Source organism: Sceloporus undulatus, chromosome 3 (assembly GCF_019175285.1).
Source record: "Sceloporus undulatus isolate JIND9_A2432 ecotype Alabama chromosome 3, SceUnd_v1.1, whole genome shotgun sequence".
NCBI lineage: Eukaryota > Metazoa > Chordata > Lepidosauria > Squamata > Phrynosomatidae > Sceloporus > Sceloporus undulatus.
Window position 1 is genome coordinate 173,276,271 of NC_056524.1, and position 16,622 is coordinate 173,292,892.

Here is a 16,622-nt window from a genome sequence, read left to right on the forward strand (position 1 = left end):
TTATTATTATTATTATTATTATTATTATTATTATTATTATTATTATTTGTACCCCACTCTTCAGCCAAAAGGCTATCAGAGTGGCTTACAAATTGTTAAAGAGACATTTCCTTGCCCTCAGGCTTACAATATTATGAATTGTATAGAGAAAGTGGTGAGGGAGAGAAGTGACCAGTGGGGTCCCACAAGGCTCTGTCCTGGGCCCAGTGCTATTCAACATCTTTATCAATGACTTGGAGGACAACATTGGGTGCATACTTATCAAATTTGCAGATGACACCAAATTAGGGGGAGTAGCTAATACCCCAGAGGGCAGGATCAAGATTCAAAATGACCTGAACAGACTAGAAAACTGGGCCATAGCTAACAAAATGAAATTCAGCACGGAGAAATGTAAGGTACTGCACTTAGGGTGGAAAAACGAAAAGCACAGATATAGTATGGAGGACACCTGGCTGAATGAAACTACATGTGAAAGGGATCTAAGAGTCCAAGTAGACCACAAGTTGAACATGAGTCAACAATGCGATGCAGCAGCTAACAGGGCCAATGCGATTTTAGGCTGCATCAATAGAAGTATAGTGTCTAGATCAAGGGAAGTCATAGTGCCACTATATTCTGCTCTGGTCAGGCCCCACCTGGAATATTGTGTCCAGTTCTGGGCACCACAATTCAAAAAGGACATTGAGAAACTGGAGCGTGTCCAAAGGAGAGTAACTAAAATGGTGAAAGGTCTGGAAACCATGCCCTACGAGGAACAATTCAGGGAGCTGGGGATGTTTAGCCTGGTGAAGAGAAGGTTAAGAGGTGATATGATAGCCCTGTTTAAATATTTGAAAGGATGTCATATTGAGGGGGGAGCAAGCTTGTTTTCTGCTGCTCCAGAGACTAGGACCCAGAGCAATGGATGCAAACTGCAGGAAAAGAGATTCCACCTCAACATTAGGAGGAACTTCCTGACAGTGAGGGCTGTTCGACAGTGGAACAAACTCCCTCAGAGTGCAGTAGAGTGTCCTTCCTTAGAGGTCTTCAAGCAGAGGCTGGATGGCCACCTGTCAGGGATGCTTTGATTGTGATTTCCTGCATGGCAGAATGGGGTTGGACTGGATGGCTCGTGCGGTCTCTTCCAACTCTATGATTCTATGATTCTCACGTTTAATGTTGGAACCTTTGGTTATCCACTGAAGATGAATGGAGGGAGATTCAGGACAGATAAAAGGAATATTTGAAGACATAGCTATGTTAATCTATAGCAGTATACAATGGGACCTTGTATACCCTTTGGGGTTTTCCACGTGGGCCAAAAGGCCTGGCTTCCCCCAGTTAAACATTGCCCAGATTAGACAACGCAGCCCAAATTGCCCAAAGCAGGATTGGACTCCAAAAGGTAGGTGGACTGGGGGTACCCACCAACTGTGTCAATGTCTCCTTTAAATGTTGGAGAATTCCTTAGCTCAAGGAGGCTTGCGAGAGGATAGGTAACTTAAGGACCATTTCCACCTATTTATACGAGTACTAACTGCTGGAGGACTTCAAGCCTGGTGAATAAAGAAGATTTTTATTGGAAATATTGTATGTAAAAGTACAACCAAACACACAATAGTAATTCAAACAGCAACACCATATACAGAGCTAACCGAAACAGAGGTATGGAAATTGGATAGTGGAGGCTTAGCTTGGGACTGATATTTATATCTGAGATCCCAGCCTTGAAGGGTGCTAGGTGCTGTCTTACACTGTAACAAAGACCTGATGGTCTTCCCAGGGAATTGACAATGGGATTCTAGAATTAAGGCTTTAACCTCAGAGTAACAAAAACACCGACTGGATTTAGGACAACCCCAAAATAGATGGATAGGGTAGTTGGCTGGGAAAATGGTAGAGGCTAAGTAGGAAGTGTTGGCTTACTTGTCTTTGCCATTGTTTTATTTGTGCGAGAGCATAGGCAGAGGATCTGTGGGGAGGATGGGGAGATCAGCAAACCCATTTAGCTTTTATCTTGGTATGACCTGGGTCCTTCACATGTCTTTGGAACTATGTGCCCTCCTATGGGAAAATTTCTTGGTGTTAAATGTCACTGTGACCTTTTCTATAAGATCAAAATCGGATCGAATCCGGTTTCAAGTGGGAACGACAAATATATAACCTGGTTTGTAATTCGATTTAAATCATAGTGGGAATGACCCCTAAATAAGCTTACCCTGCTGCTACACAGAAAGAAAGATATGGAAAGAACTTCACCTGATTAATTTCTGCCTGACATATGCTTGTTAGAGGCACAGAGACCCTTCCGGGGAGAAAGTGCCAACTGAGTCAGCTTGCAAACATGCTTTCCCATCAGCATAACTGGCCTAATTTTTTTAAAGGGTCATCTCAACCATGTTTCTTAAGTGGAGGGAGAAGGAGCAGCCACCGTCAAACAACTGTAGGTAGAATTGGTGTTTTCAATTCTAATTTTCCACCTCTAGTTGAATGGCAGGCAGCCAAGAACACCCACTTTGTTTACATTCCATCTGCTCCTCCTGTTTTTCAGTAACAGCTTGGTGTAACAGTCTGTAGTTTCAGCTCCAGGCAGCCAGAAAATACATGCTCTCCCAGCATCACATTCCTTGTATTTAAACATCTTTATTAATGGTTTGAAGGAGGTAAGTAAACACCACATGATGTTCTCAGGGCCAAGTAGAGCCAACATACTTTACTTCTGGCTATCAGCTGCATATCGCAGTTGGAAGTGGAAGGCACAGGGAAACTGCAAATCATTCAAGAGAACCCTTTTTTTCCTCACACTTCGGATGGAGCAAATACTTGCAAATCCATTTGTGCAGGAATCATGGGCTCACCGTATGACAACAGGCAACTTGAAGGTGTGTGCATGCACAAATGCACAAACACACTATAGAAAATATGAAAGATAAAATAAACAAAATAATAATATACAATAAAATAAAATGAATTATTTTTCATGAATTCAAAAATTTTAGTACTTTTTATTTAATGTATATTTTATATTTTATTTGTTTCATGTTTTACTTTAATATTTCATTTCATTTCATATTTTATTTATTTTATATTTTATATTTTAATATATTTGTTCAATTATATATTGATTTAATTTTATTTTATATTGCATTATTTGTTATTTTCATTTTTATTTTGGTATTTCATTGTATTTATTCCATTATTTTATTTTTTATTTTTATTATTTCAATATTTAATTTTATACTTCATTTTATTTCATGCTTTATTTTGTATTATTGTATTTATTCATTATTTCATTCTATTTTGACTTTGATTATATTGATATTATTTATTTTTTATTTTACCTTATTATTTTTATTTTACAGTATTCAAATTTTTATTTTGCTTATTTTATATTTTATAAATTTATGTTTATTTTATATTTCATTTTTATTTCATTTTATTATATATTTAATGTCATTATAATTTAAAATGGCAATAATTATGAAATAAATTAACATCATAAAAATAAAATAAAAATAAGGTAAGATAAATAAAATGAAAATAATATGAAAGTATATATAAAAATATATAATAAAAATAAATTACAAATAAAATAAAGTAAAAATACAAAATAAGATTAATATACAAAATAAAAATTAAATGAAATAAAATTTAAACAAAACTAAATAAATAATGAATAAATAAAATGAATAAATAGAATAATATTAAATTAAATAGGATAAAAAGTAAAAAAGGTAAAAATAAATAAATGCCCGTATATACTCAACTATAAGTCCACCTCATATACTGTATAAGTCGAGGGCAGGTTTTGGGGCCAAAATTATGGATTTTGATATGAGCCATGGATAAGTCAAGGGTAAAATTTAGGTGCATGTAATGAAGGATGTAAAGGACGAAGCAAAGGAAAAAATGCCAAAGAACTTACAAAACTCCCGCAGGGATAACTATTTGTGCTCATACTAAAGGCTGAATGAATGAGAAAGTAGAAGGGGGTCAGTGCTTCCAGGGCAGATTAAACTCTTGCCTTTCACTGCAGATAGATTGATAGATGAGTTAAAATACAGTACTTACATTGATCCATGGATAAGTAGACTCAGTTTTTTTGGGTGTGTGTGTGTGTCAATTTTTCAACATAAATTTCTAGATTTATACATCAGTATACACAGTAAATAAAATATTAAATAACATAAAATACAAACTAATCCAAGTGGCCAGGTGCCCAATTTCTGCATCTGACACTGCGATGGGGATCTACTCACTAGCAGCATAGATGGATGGACTTGCTGTGGAGTTTTGTGGAAATTCAATTTGACCTGCATTAAGCCCTTTACTCCAAGATCGGGCCAGATCCACTGGATTCATGTCCGGTCTGCCAGGATCTGTCCCATTCCTGGCCCTAGGGTTTTGGCTTGTGTCATCCAAAGAGGACAGTGTGAGGAGTAGACATTTTGGCCCATATGGACAGCTCCTTAGGCATACCTTCCGTACACTAGCATCCAGGGATGCTTTGGGTGATCAAAGGCTTTGGGACTCCCCTGGGTCAGTGCAGGGATGGGTGGGTGTTTACACGCCTGTCCCTATGCTGATCCGGGGGACACTACTGGCACATACTCCTTCCCCTGCTGCACTGTCAACTGTAGTTAGAAGCCCCTCTGAGCTCTTTACCCTGGGATCAGAATGGATCCTCCAGCTCCGTGTCTGTACTGGCTGTCCTGGCTCCGGTGCTGAACTGGGTTAATCTCTGGGTTGGTGACAGTGCTGGTGGCACACTGGTTAAGTGCCAGTACTGCAGCCACTCACAGCCACAAGGTTGTGAGTTCGATCCTGCAGGGCTCCAGGGTCCATTCAGCCTTCCATCCTTTGCTAGGCCAGTAAAATGAGTACCCAGCTTGTTGGGGGCAACTGGCTTACACATTGTAAACCACTTAGGGAGTGCTAGTTCACTGATAAGCGGTATAGAAATGTACTTGCTATTGCTATTGGTGTGAGGATGGGCAGGTATTCAAACATCCATCTCCCATATCGGCCCAAAATCCGGGGCCACTCCTTACCTTGCCGGCATGTGAACAATCTGAGATACCCCCTCCCCCCGTTACCCCATTTGATGTGGAAACAGGGTGCCTGGCTACACCCATGTGATCAGATGGAGCGACTGGAGGGCTTCTCACATGGTTTGGTAAGGTAAAGAACACTGGGGATAGGGTGGGGTGTCATAAGAGCCCAGTTTCTTAGAACCTCCATGCAAAACCAGGGTTATTTTACCCTGGGATAAAGGCTCTTTACCTTGGGGTCAGACTGGATCCTCCAGATCTGTGCCTGAACTGGTGGGATTAGACTTGATCCCGCCATGGGGGTTTCGGCCTGCATCATCTAGACAATGCAAGGCTGGTGGAGATCCAGGCCATTTAGCCCATGTGGACAACCCTTTACTTTCTGGTTAAGTAATAGGATTTCATGTTCACATATAAAGAAGCAAAGCCCTGTCTAATTTAATGGTCTTATACACACCATCAGCTGCCATGGGAAGCCTATAATATTCTGGATTTCAATGTATGGATGCCATTATTTGACTATACTCTTTGCCAGGCATTCCCACAACTCTCACACCTCTTTTTTGGAGCATGCAAGACCTTGTTATAGTACTTACTTTTGTATTTTACTAGCTGTTGTGTGCATTTATGTTGTTTTCAATTTATGGTGGCCCTAAGGCAACTCTATCATGGTGTTTTCTTGGCAAGAGTTGTTCAGAGGTTTGGCACTGCCTTCCCCTGAGGCTGAGAGAATGTGACCTGCCCAAGGACACCCAGTGGGTCTCCATGGCCAAGCTGGGAATTGAACCTTGGTCTCTGTTACTTCAGGCTTTTGTTTCCATCCTCCGCAGCATTCACTTTGAAGCTCCCTTGCTCAGTGTTGCATCCTTCTGCCAAATGCATTTGCTTCAATTCTTTTAAGGTGCAGTCCACCTTCTGCTAGTACTTCTTTCTTATGGAAGCTTAGCTGTGGTCCCAGAAACCAAATTGTTCTCATCAGTACTGTTCACAGAGCAAGTAATTCCTCTAAAGTATTCCTGTGTTTGTGGTCTCTTATCTCTTACAGGAAGAAGTGAATGGTGTAAAAGGATAATGATCAGTGGATGTGACAACTCTCAGTAACATGTCCATATCCTGGTTCCATGCACCATTGAGAATGGATAGGTTGAGAGCTCCAGTCAGCACTAAGGAGTCCTTTATCCTTCACTTGGAGGAGGTGGTTGAATCAGCTCTGCCACTGAAGGGTTGAAAGACTTCATTCCTAGGTATTGCCTGGCATGCAGTTAGTGATATATCCAACTGTAAGCAATACACATCTGCATATGTCTTTGGTTGTTGTGGAGGTTGATGTTGTCTTCCTCTCTCTGCAACAAGGTCCACCCCACGCATCTGCTGCAACTTCTGTATGGGCATTCAGTGACTGGTGGAGAATGGGTGGGACTGGAAATGCATCTGGTTATGTCCCTGTAGGCAGGCGTAAAATTATTACATCAGTCAGTGAGATCTCTGGAGGACCTCGGGAGATCTCATCAGTTAGTGTCTGGCTACGGGGGCACAGCCAGGAGATTCTCTGATCACCCACTGCCCTGTGCTCCACTGTGGCTAAACAGTAGTAAAGGGGGGGGGGGGGAGCTGAGAAGAGATAAGTAGTTCTGCCTTTGAAATCTTTATGCTGCACTTTTATCTGTTGGATTTTGGCCACAGCAGTACATTGCACTGTCTATACATGAGACATACATTGCTCCAACATGATGATAGGATCCTGTTTGGTACAAGCCAAATCACTCAGCTCCATAGGAAATGGGCAGGTCCCAGTCTTCAGGGCTAGTTTGGTCTTCCCCCCACCTCTGTCCAAAATGATAACCAGCCATAAGGTATATATAAGCCATAACAGAATGTGAGGAGACAGCACCAGCTGATATTTGTTGGGGCAGAAAATACATTCTTCATCAGCTACTCTGACAAGGATTTTCATCATACAGTACAGCAGCTTTTCACACACAGGACTAGAAAAGTCCATGGCTTATGTTGCTTGTACCAGCAGAACACTTAATCCCTACCGTTGCTAACAACTGGGTTTTGCCAGTCTTGGAGGTCGGCAATATGTTCAGTAATAAAAACAAGCAACAGTTCAGCACAGTTCATGGTAAGGGCAATTGTTTCAACCCCACGAGTGTAGATGGCACCACTGCACCCACTTTTGTGGACTCTAATTTGCTTGTACAATCTGAGCTTCATGAAAGAAATGCCGGCAGAAAGCTTTCATGTTATAAACCTTTATTTATAGATGTACAATTGTATAATTGATTCTAAATTAAAAAATACAGCCTTTGAAGATTATCTTTCAGGATCTATGCTTCTTTATTGCACATTGTTCATTCCATCCATGGCTATCTACGTAAGAAATCAAAAGGGTTGGACAGGTAGGCACTGAGACTTGCCAATGCCATTTTTCAAGACGTGGGCAACTTCATGCTGAACCGTTGAATGGGTGACCCTCTGGAGATAAGAGCCGGGATGACTGCAAGTCAGATGATAGGGCTGAGACTTCAGACAATATCATAGTCCAATTACCTGCCATCACAGGACAATGCAAAGCAGGAAGGCCTTCTTATAGTATACACTGAGTGAATTTTCCCCTTCAAATGTGGGTAACCTGGTAACAGGTAGTGATTAAATGCAGGATGCATACTTTACATTAAATTAGGATCTAGTATGTCAATTCTAGAGGAAGCGCAGGACTAAAAGAATGTCCCTTGTACACCTAGTAAGTATTTGGGAAAGTTTCTTGTTTGGAGTAAAATCCCCAGAAACCCTGGGGGATTCTAAGAGCTCTAATCCAAAAAGTAACATTCTCAAGCTTTACTCCTAAACTGTCTTTTGATACCTTCTGTTATTCTGTAAGTTTCCAAAAATGAAGTCTGAAATCTCTTACTGATAATGTCTCTGGATGAAATTTAACACAGAAATATGGAGAAGACTCCCGTCTCCACGGTCAAGGGCAATTTGGTGCACTTGGCAGAACTCAATCTTTTATTAACCGGACACATTTGCCCATTCAAAGCCCCTATTTCATTCCATGGTGGGCAAAGGCCCCCATGTGCCAGAGGAGTGTGTGGCATGTTTCCTCAGTTGACATGAATACAGGATCGCTTGCTAGACAAGAGCAAACCCTGTGGATTACAACTACCTCAGGAGAGTTGGGCTTATCATAACTGGGAGCGTTAACCTGTTTACGCTCTGGCGTATGGCTCAGTTGCCTGAAATAACATAGCTTTAAGGCTGTCCTGATAGCACTGTATTAAAACAAACAAACAAACAAACAAATCAAGATGAGCATTACTGAGAAAATGGGTTGGTTATTCCCTAATGGAAAAGGGCAACCCAGTCCAGGGACATTACTATCTTCCCACTTTCAATTTGCTCAAGCCATAATGACTGTAGCAAACCCTCCTTTGACAGAAAGGCCCTGTTTTTTGGAGGATGCTGACACGAGGGTGTGTAAACATCCACTGCTGTTGTGTGTCCAGCCCCTGCAAGAGGATCAGGAGCTCCCCTTTATAGGACAACAGACACCAGGTTCCTGGAATGAAGTCAGCAGTAGCACTATGTCAAGCAGAGGCTGCTTTTGCTGACTACAGCTTTGTAGTGCTGCGAGCTGGAAGCAATCAGCCCAGGGAAAAACAGGTGACCAAAGGGACACAGCTTGTGGAAAGCTCTGTGTACCAGAGCTAACACTGATTGCAAGGCAGAAAGGTTGGAGCCACTAAAACATAAAAAATAAATAAATACGAAGCTCCACATCAACACCCAAGCAACCGCGATGAACTTCGAAAGCATTTGGGGCAATTTCGCTTCCTTCCTCTATGAGGAACAAACACTCTGTAGAGATACCAGCAATTTAGACCCCAGTCCCAAAACTGGGTTCAAATGTGTGTGTAGAAACAACATTTCACAAGATTTTACTGATCCTCTGATACAAAAGGGGAAACAATGGCAGGTCCAATTCTACAGGTTTTTTCTTTCTCCAGAAAAACCAAGCCATTAAAAAATATAAAAATGTGTGTCATCAGATAAGGTTGCCTTAAGTAGGAAAGGTTTCACAAGGCTGGTCTGCAGGGTGCTGAGGGAAGAAAAGGGTAACGTTCACACATCCTGGGTTAAGAAGTTCAGCATAAATTGAAATAATTTAATTCTATCCCTGCATAGTTTAGAAGTACAAGATATTTACAGCTAATAAGTTAATTCTAAATATTTTCTCTTGCTTTTTAAAACTGATTTTGTTTTAGTCCTACAGATCTTCCAATTTCACCCTCTCTCTTTGAAGTGACCAGTGCAATTGCAGGAGGCTCTCTTCTTCTATTCTGATTTTCAGTAGGCCTTTAAAAAAAAACACACACAATTCCTCAACACTTGCTCTCAGGATGGCTGGATCCCAGGAAAGAGACATCTGACAGTGAAGGAAGGGGGGAGGGCATAAGTCTTTTTCCCCTGTTCTAAGAGACATTCAAGTCTAATGATGGACAGACAAGAGAGAGAGAGAGAGAGAGAGAGATAGGAGAGGGCAGTTGTGCGTTGCTAATTCTCCAATTCCATTTTAATTTAAGGTCTGATTCTTTAAATAGAAAGTCTGTCGCCTTGGCTCAGTGTACTTCCCCCAAAGTCTTCTGGCATTTGAGCAGTCTGAGAATAAAAGCAGTAATAGTATCAGTCTCTAGTGTATTAAGAGGCTAGCAGAAACAACAGAGGACATATTTCCACCACCACCCTTCCCATGAACAATACATTTGACTGGTGTAACTGGAAACACTCATTTAAACTTATCTTTTGCTCCTCTGATATATGGAGAAATTCCCAGTAACTGTTTAATGTAAACAAACAATACAGGTTTCACCACTTATAAGGAGGAAACAGAGGAGGAGGAATTGCAACAATAGTGCAGAGCACTGATGGAATGAGAAGAAGCACAGCATACCCAATGAAGGCAAATGTCATGTAAGTTCAGAGTGCTGGCAGTGAACAAATGTTAAGTTCAGATAACCTGCAAAAATCCTACATGGGTGCCTTCAAATCTGTGTCTGTTCGCCCAATTGAATGTCTAAATGTGGGCCTCAACATTCCAGAGAGCTTTTAGCAGGAACAGAGGGGGTCTATGTCACTGAGGTTCCTTACCAGGAAACCAACAGGACTTAATCGCAACCAACTCTAGGAGACAGTGCTCATTTCTTTTACTAAGCCAAAGAGCCAGTATTGTCCAAACACGACTCTGGTGGTCACGTGGCCAACATGATTGCACAGAATGCTGCTACCTTCCTACAGAGATGGTACCTATTTATCTACTTGCATTTGCATGCTTTTAAACTGTGAGGTTGGCAAAAGCTGGGACTAGTGACAGGAGCTCACCCCATCATGCAGCACTTGGGCCCCGAACTGCCAACTTTCTGATCATCAGAATTGGTTTCTTAACCACTAAGCCACCTCGTCCCTATGCTAAAGTAAGTCCCACATTTCTAAAAATTGATCAAGATCTTTTTCTCATCAACTTGATGAGCCTGTAGTTTAGACATGAGTTCTGGCTGAGCTCACTCCCTAACATGCTAATTCTCTACATGGAGGGAAAGGTTTTGTGTGAAGGTCGATTTAATCATAGAATCATAGAGTTGGAAGAAACCCTGAAGGCCATCCTGTCCAACCCCCTGCCATACAGGAATTCAAAATCAAAGCATCCCCGAAGATGGCCATCTAGAAGAGAGGGGGGCTCCCTCTGCCCCAGCTCCCAAAAGAGGGGCATCTCCCTCCCTCTCTCTCCCTGCAAACTTTCCAGGAGGATCCCAGGTAAAGAGACTGTGTGTGTGTGTATGTGTGTGTATATCTCCTGTATTTCTTGTCCAAGGGTGAGCAATTGTGAGCTTTTGCTGGACTGCAGCTCCCACAAGTCCTAGCCCTCAGTGGTGTGGGATTATGGAAGATGTGGTTCAAAAACATCTGAAGAGTCACAGGTACTCTATCCTTGTTTTAGTCAAATTTTGTCAAACTTCATTACTTACAGGGAAATGTCACCACAGAGAGACAAATCCTTTTTAATTCTCTACAAACACAAAGAGGCTATGTAATAGGTCACATTGTTTGCATGAAGCAGCTCCCACTACAGTTCTGGTGATTTCATCATGCTATTTCAAAACCCACCTTTTTCTTTTCTTTTGGCAATTTGGAATGAAAATTCTGCCAACTCCTTAAAGAAAGTATTTCTTATCTCTTAGTTATGAAGCTACCAGGTTTTCAATTTTAAAGCAGCAGGTAACACAAAGTAGCTTATCCAATGTAAGCAATGTGGGCCAGTTTTTTCAGGGTATCTTCAGATATCACAGAACTAGGGTTAAGTGAATGGCATATCTTGACTGGTTTGAAAGGGAGCCTGCAAAGGCTGCATTCCACATTTGTAGCTTCTACAAGCCCAACTGTAGAAATCCTACTGTACGAATATACTCAAGTAATCTCATATTCAGCTGTGGCACTCCACTGGTAAAAACTAATCCACTGTCATTCATGTCATTCATACAAGTTTTCACTGAGATAGTGATTGGTGACAGCAAATAGAAAGATGCTTAACAATAAACAAGTGAGAACCCAAACACTGACTAGGCCATTTTGTTTTCCTTGTCAAGGAAGACACATCAAAAAGCTATAGAAAAGAAATTAAGCTGAATGTCCTGGCTGAGGACATGGCTTCTTGATTAAGGACTGAGTGTACCTGGAGAGAAGAGCCAAATCTTAGCTATGGAGTCTGTCAGAAAAGAAGTACTGTTGTGCTGTAGTTTGAAATCTCAAAAAAAGAAACTACCTGCACTTACTTAAATCTCTAGGAACTGTTTCAGTGGCAACTATCCATGCATCGATGCTTGAACCTCAGAAAGTCTGCTGCAGCTTGGTGTGCCCATCTTTTGTGCTCGCTGATACAGTTCTGCATCTCCAAAGTAACGTGCTCTGTAGAGTAACCCTTCCTCTGTAAAAGAAAGCCAAATCACTGAAGCCATTGTCCAGAATCTGGTCCAGTGCCATTATTCTTTTCAGTCTGTACAATACTCATTGCCAAATTCTCCCATAAAGTTCACTGGAGAAAGAATAAGCTTCCCAGTTTCTTCACGAAAGGTTTCCTACCTCTCCCATTTTGTGCAGTGTGTCATTTTATGCAGGGGGCCAACAAAAATGTCTACCAACCTCTGATCATTGCTTCAGAAATTTGCAATTACAGTTTAGCTTACAAATAACTGGCAAAGTAGGTTATATGGAGATAGACAACTTGGTCATCACTAAACCACTGAATGTACCGCAGTCACACACTTCTTCAAGTTTTGAAGGACTACATTAAGAAATCTGTTGTGTTAGCCACAGGCCATAACTATTGGTTCTGTCTAAAACATGAGTTTGCATTTACCTGTAGCATCTAAATACACTGGACAAGGACGTTGGCTGAATCAGACTCTCAAATACGTCAAGGCTGCCCTAAGCTTATCTTTGGATAACAACATCTCAACACTTTTGTCAAGCACATTTGTATTCTCAAAGCTCTAAAAGCCTAAGGACAATAAGTCAAGTTAGAGAGATAGCTTTCTCTACCAGGGGTGAGCAAACTGGCCGCCTGCAAATTCAATCTGGACCCTGGACCAATTTTATCAGTTCCACAGGTCAGAAAAAGAAAAAAAAAAGTTGTAACAGAAAGAGCACATACAGGAATGCTACTTCTCCATTTCATACATAACATGTGTATATTATGCAAATATATGTACGACCCAGTGCATATACTCTATAAAAATCAAACTGAATCCATAATTATTACAAAAAATAGATTTTGGTCCCTCACAGACCACTGTATCAAAAGAGTATCCCTAAGAGTATGGGAAGATATTATCTTTCTATTACAATACAGAATTACTTGATTCCAAGAAGAGGTACACAAATGAACATTATAACTATTCTTAAACATCTGGAGGTACTCACTCTGTTGTTTTTCCTTCCAACAGTTATTTCTGAGGTTTGCAATGTAATCATCTTCCACACTCCTTTCCACATTTTTCAGATTTGTCCCAGTATATTCTTCTGCAAAGTTCTCAGCTACATAGTATACTACTTTCAAATGATCAGTCACTCTTTTGTATATATGGCCGACAGATCTGGGGGAAAAAGAAAGGGGGAGAGGGAAGGGATAATGAAAATAGTCAGGATAAAGAAACTAAGTTTAATCAATTGATAAGATGTAGAGCAGTGTTGTTAGAACAAGAAATGGCCATAAAGCTCCCTAGTCTGGATGGCTGGTGTTGGGGAATCAGTGATCCCTTTTATAGAATCATAGAATTGGAAGAGACTGCAAGGGCCATCAAGTCCAACCCCATTCTGCCATGCAGGATCTCTCAATCAAAGCATCCCTGACTGATGGCCATCCAGTTTAAAGACCTCCAAGGAAGGAGACTTCACTACACTCCAAGGGAGTGTGTTCCACTGTTGAACAGCCCTTACTGTCAGGAAGTTCCTCCTAATGTTGAGGTGGAATCTCTTTTCCTGGAGCTTGTATCCCTTGCTCCGGGTCCTAGTCTCTGGAGCAGCAGAAAACAAGCTCTGCTTCCATACAATCCGCCCTGTACCTTAAGGTCCTCTGGGAGGAATTTACTACAACCCTTAAAGACCAGGCTGATGGCGACCTCCCAGAGGACATTTTCTGCAACCGCTCCCAATGTATGGAATGGCCTGCCGGACGAGATCCGTCACATTAACAATCTAGAGAGCTTTAAAAAAGCCATTAAGATGGATCTCTTCCGGCAGGCCTTCCCGGAATAAAATACTCAGCCACAGATAAAACTTTCCATCTAGTGACTCTGCCCTAGTTTGTTTGGATTAGTTGGTTTTTAATCTTATATTGTTTAATCTTGTTTTAGGGGGGGGGTTTCTGTGTATATACTGTATAGTTGTATTTTAACTTGCTGTACGCTGCATTGATTGCTTGGCAAAAAGCGGGATAGAAATTTAAAAAATGTTTTTATCTTTATTTTTATGAGCATGTCAAAGTTACAGCATGGTCAGTGATCATGCTGGCTGGGGGATTCTGGGAGTTGTAGTCCACAGAGTAACTTGTTCAAACTTTGGTAGAGCAGCAGTCACTTGCTCTCCATCCCCTACCCCAGTTAGGACAGGGCAGAACAGCCTTGGAGGGATAGTGTTATCTCAGTGTATTGCCATTTGCTCTTATTCTGAACATTAAGGCTCTATAATATTTCAAACAAAAGCAAGACACACACATGGATGAGATCCCCACTGTGAGAAACTATTTCTGCTCATGGTAAAATTTACACAAACTGATATTTCTGGCAGAGGATTACTACAGCAAACCAATCTGTGACTAACCACACAAGCCAGCTTGGAAGTTATGAAGTATAACTCCAAGAATAACTCCAATACACTATCACCACTGGCCATGCTGGCTGGGAAGATCCTTGGGAGTGGGTGCTCCCCAAAAATGCTCTGGCACATGTGACACAAACATGGTGGGATGAAAGCAACAAACCAACACTTGACCTACATCACAAGATGCTCTTAGCCCAAAGGAGTTATAGTCCAATGTGCAAAGCAATCTCACAAGTACTCAAAACACAGTTTTGGTGACCAAAATTAAGGTACAGACATACTTCAATTAACAAAGCTAATGACAAAGAAGCTCCTTTTAAAGAAGCCTTTTTGCACCCCCTTGCCCTCCTGAATTTTTACAGCAGCATCTGCCTTTGGAGGATGGTGAAAAGGGTCTGTTACTTTAAGTGCTGAATTACAGCAGTATGTCTGAAGTAAAGAGTGCAATAAAGCTTGAACTGGAAAAGAATGGGATTCTTCTGCTCTATTAGATCCTACTGCTGCTGTATGTGCCTGCCTACGAGAGGTCATGTAAACAGCCGCTGCCTCCAGAGCACCCTAGTGAGAATGCACGAAAAGCAAAAGGAAAAAGCAGATTGCCCACCAGCATGTTTAAAAGTATAGATCTACAGGTTTGGCCACCAAAATGGGATTCCTAAGAAAAGGGGGCTGATGAAAGGAAGTCATTGCTAGATGCGTTCCGGAAGAAGCTTTTAAGTGATCTCTAGACAATTCAAAATGGTTCTGTTTATTTATGCAACACTCCTCTGATCTGGTTCTTCCATTTCTCATGGGCTTATTGTTAATTTTGGATAAAATGTTTGCTTAAACACCAGTTTTTGAGGGGGGGAGGTGGTGTGTGATTTAGGAAACCCATCCTATTTTTTCCATGTTATTTCTGCCTCTGCTACCAAATTTTTCTATTAAAGAAATAATGCCCAGGAACACATCTACTTTGTTAACTGAAGTAGACCAGCTGTACTGCCAATCTAACGTGCAAGAGAGTTTAGCTTCTTTTGATGAATTTGTTTCCACCGAAGACAACATGCAATAAGGCTCAGGAGCATTCTCATGGCTTCTGAACCCCTGCCTCTTTAGCAGTCAGAGGCAACATTTTGCTAAGAATGTGCTCAGATTATCAGGTCATCCCAAAAGCTTTGATGAGCAGGCAAAGCAAATAGTGACATGTCACCACTGCCCCCTGCTGGGTGGTTCTATGAGCTGATCTGGCACCATCACTTCAGCTTTAATGACAAATACTGGCAGAATGCATTTATATTAAATTCTGTTGCTCAAGCAGCGGATGGGATTGCTGCCAAGATGTTTGCCATTTAGTTGATGCAGCTAATCTGCTTGCGATGAATCAACAGTGGAACTGATGGACTTGGCTTCCTATTCAAATCTCTCCAGGGGGAGGGATATAGCTGATCATAAAAAATGAAGGAGCAAGGTCTACAGTCTGTGAACAGAGCAGAATCGAAGGGTTAAACCCAAAGGGAAATGCCAGCCAGCAGGGTTCAAACCCTTCCCCTGACTTCTTCCAGTGAATTAAGCCTGTACAGCTCCCAAAGAAAAATCCAGTAGCAGTGGCTTATGTGTAGGAATATAAAAAAGGAATACTGTACTAGATTGAAGGCAGCTGAATAACAGCCCATTTAAGGCCAAGAATAGTAATTTCCTCCAATTTAGCTGTTATGGGGCCATTCCTCAACTCAGAAAGTTTGGATAATAATTTCCATCATCCCTAAAAGGACACATTGGCTAGGTATGATTAGTCTAATTAACAATTTGTAAGATGCTCTAGCAGAAGAGCAAAACATAAAAACTCTGAATGAATGAATTGCTTCTGAAAAGCAGCAGAAGGCTGTGCTAGAGGTCAGACTTTAAACCTAGGAGGCACCTGTGTGTGTCTGTGCCTTCAAGTTACCTGCTGACCCCATGAACTTCACAGGGTTTTCTTAGGTAAGGGCTGCATCCGTACTGCAGAAATAATCCAGTTTGACATCATTTTAACTGCCATGGCGCACTGCTATGGAATTATGGGATTTTTAGTTTATTGTGGCACCAGAGGTCTCTGACAAAGAAGGCTAAATATCTCACAAAACTACAAATCCCAGAATTCCATAGCATTGAGCTATGGCAGTTAAAGTGGTGTCAACCTAGATTATTTCTGCAGTGTGGATGCAGTCTAGGAACACTCAGAGCTGGAATTGC

At 41.2% G+C, this 16,622-nt stretch overlaps 1 protein-coding gene across 1 annotated transcript in view; it reads right to left on the reverse strand.

Moving 5' to 3' along the window:
* Window positions 1-7,272: 7,272 nt before the first annotated feature.
* DNAJB12 (DnaJ heat shock protein family (Hsp40) member B12) overlaps window positions 7,273-16,622 on the reverse strand; it is a 42,585-nt gene continuing 33,235 nt past the window's right edge. Inside the window, 3 exon segments of the mRNA XM_042457733.1 lie at window positions 7,273-9,695; window positions 11,864-12,015; window positions 13,011-13,183. Of these exon segments, the coding sequence (XP_042313667.1) occupies window positions 11,894-12,015; window positions 13,011-13,183 (295 nt within the window). The 3' untranslated portion in view covers window positions 7,273-9,695; window positions 11,864-11,893.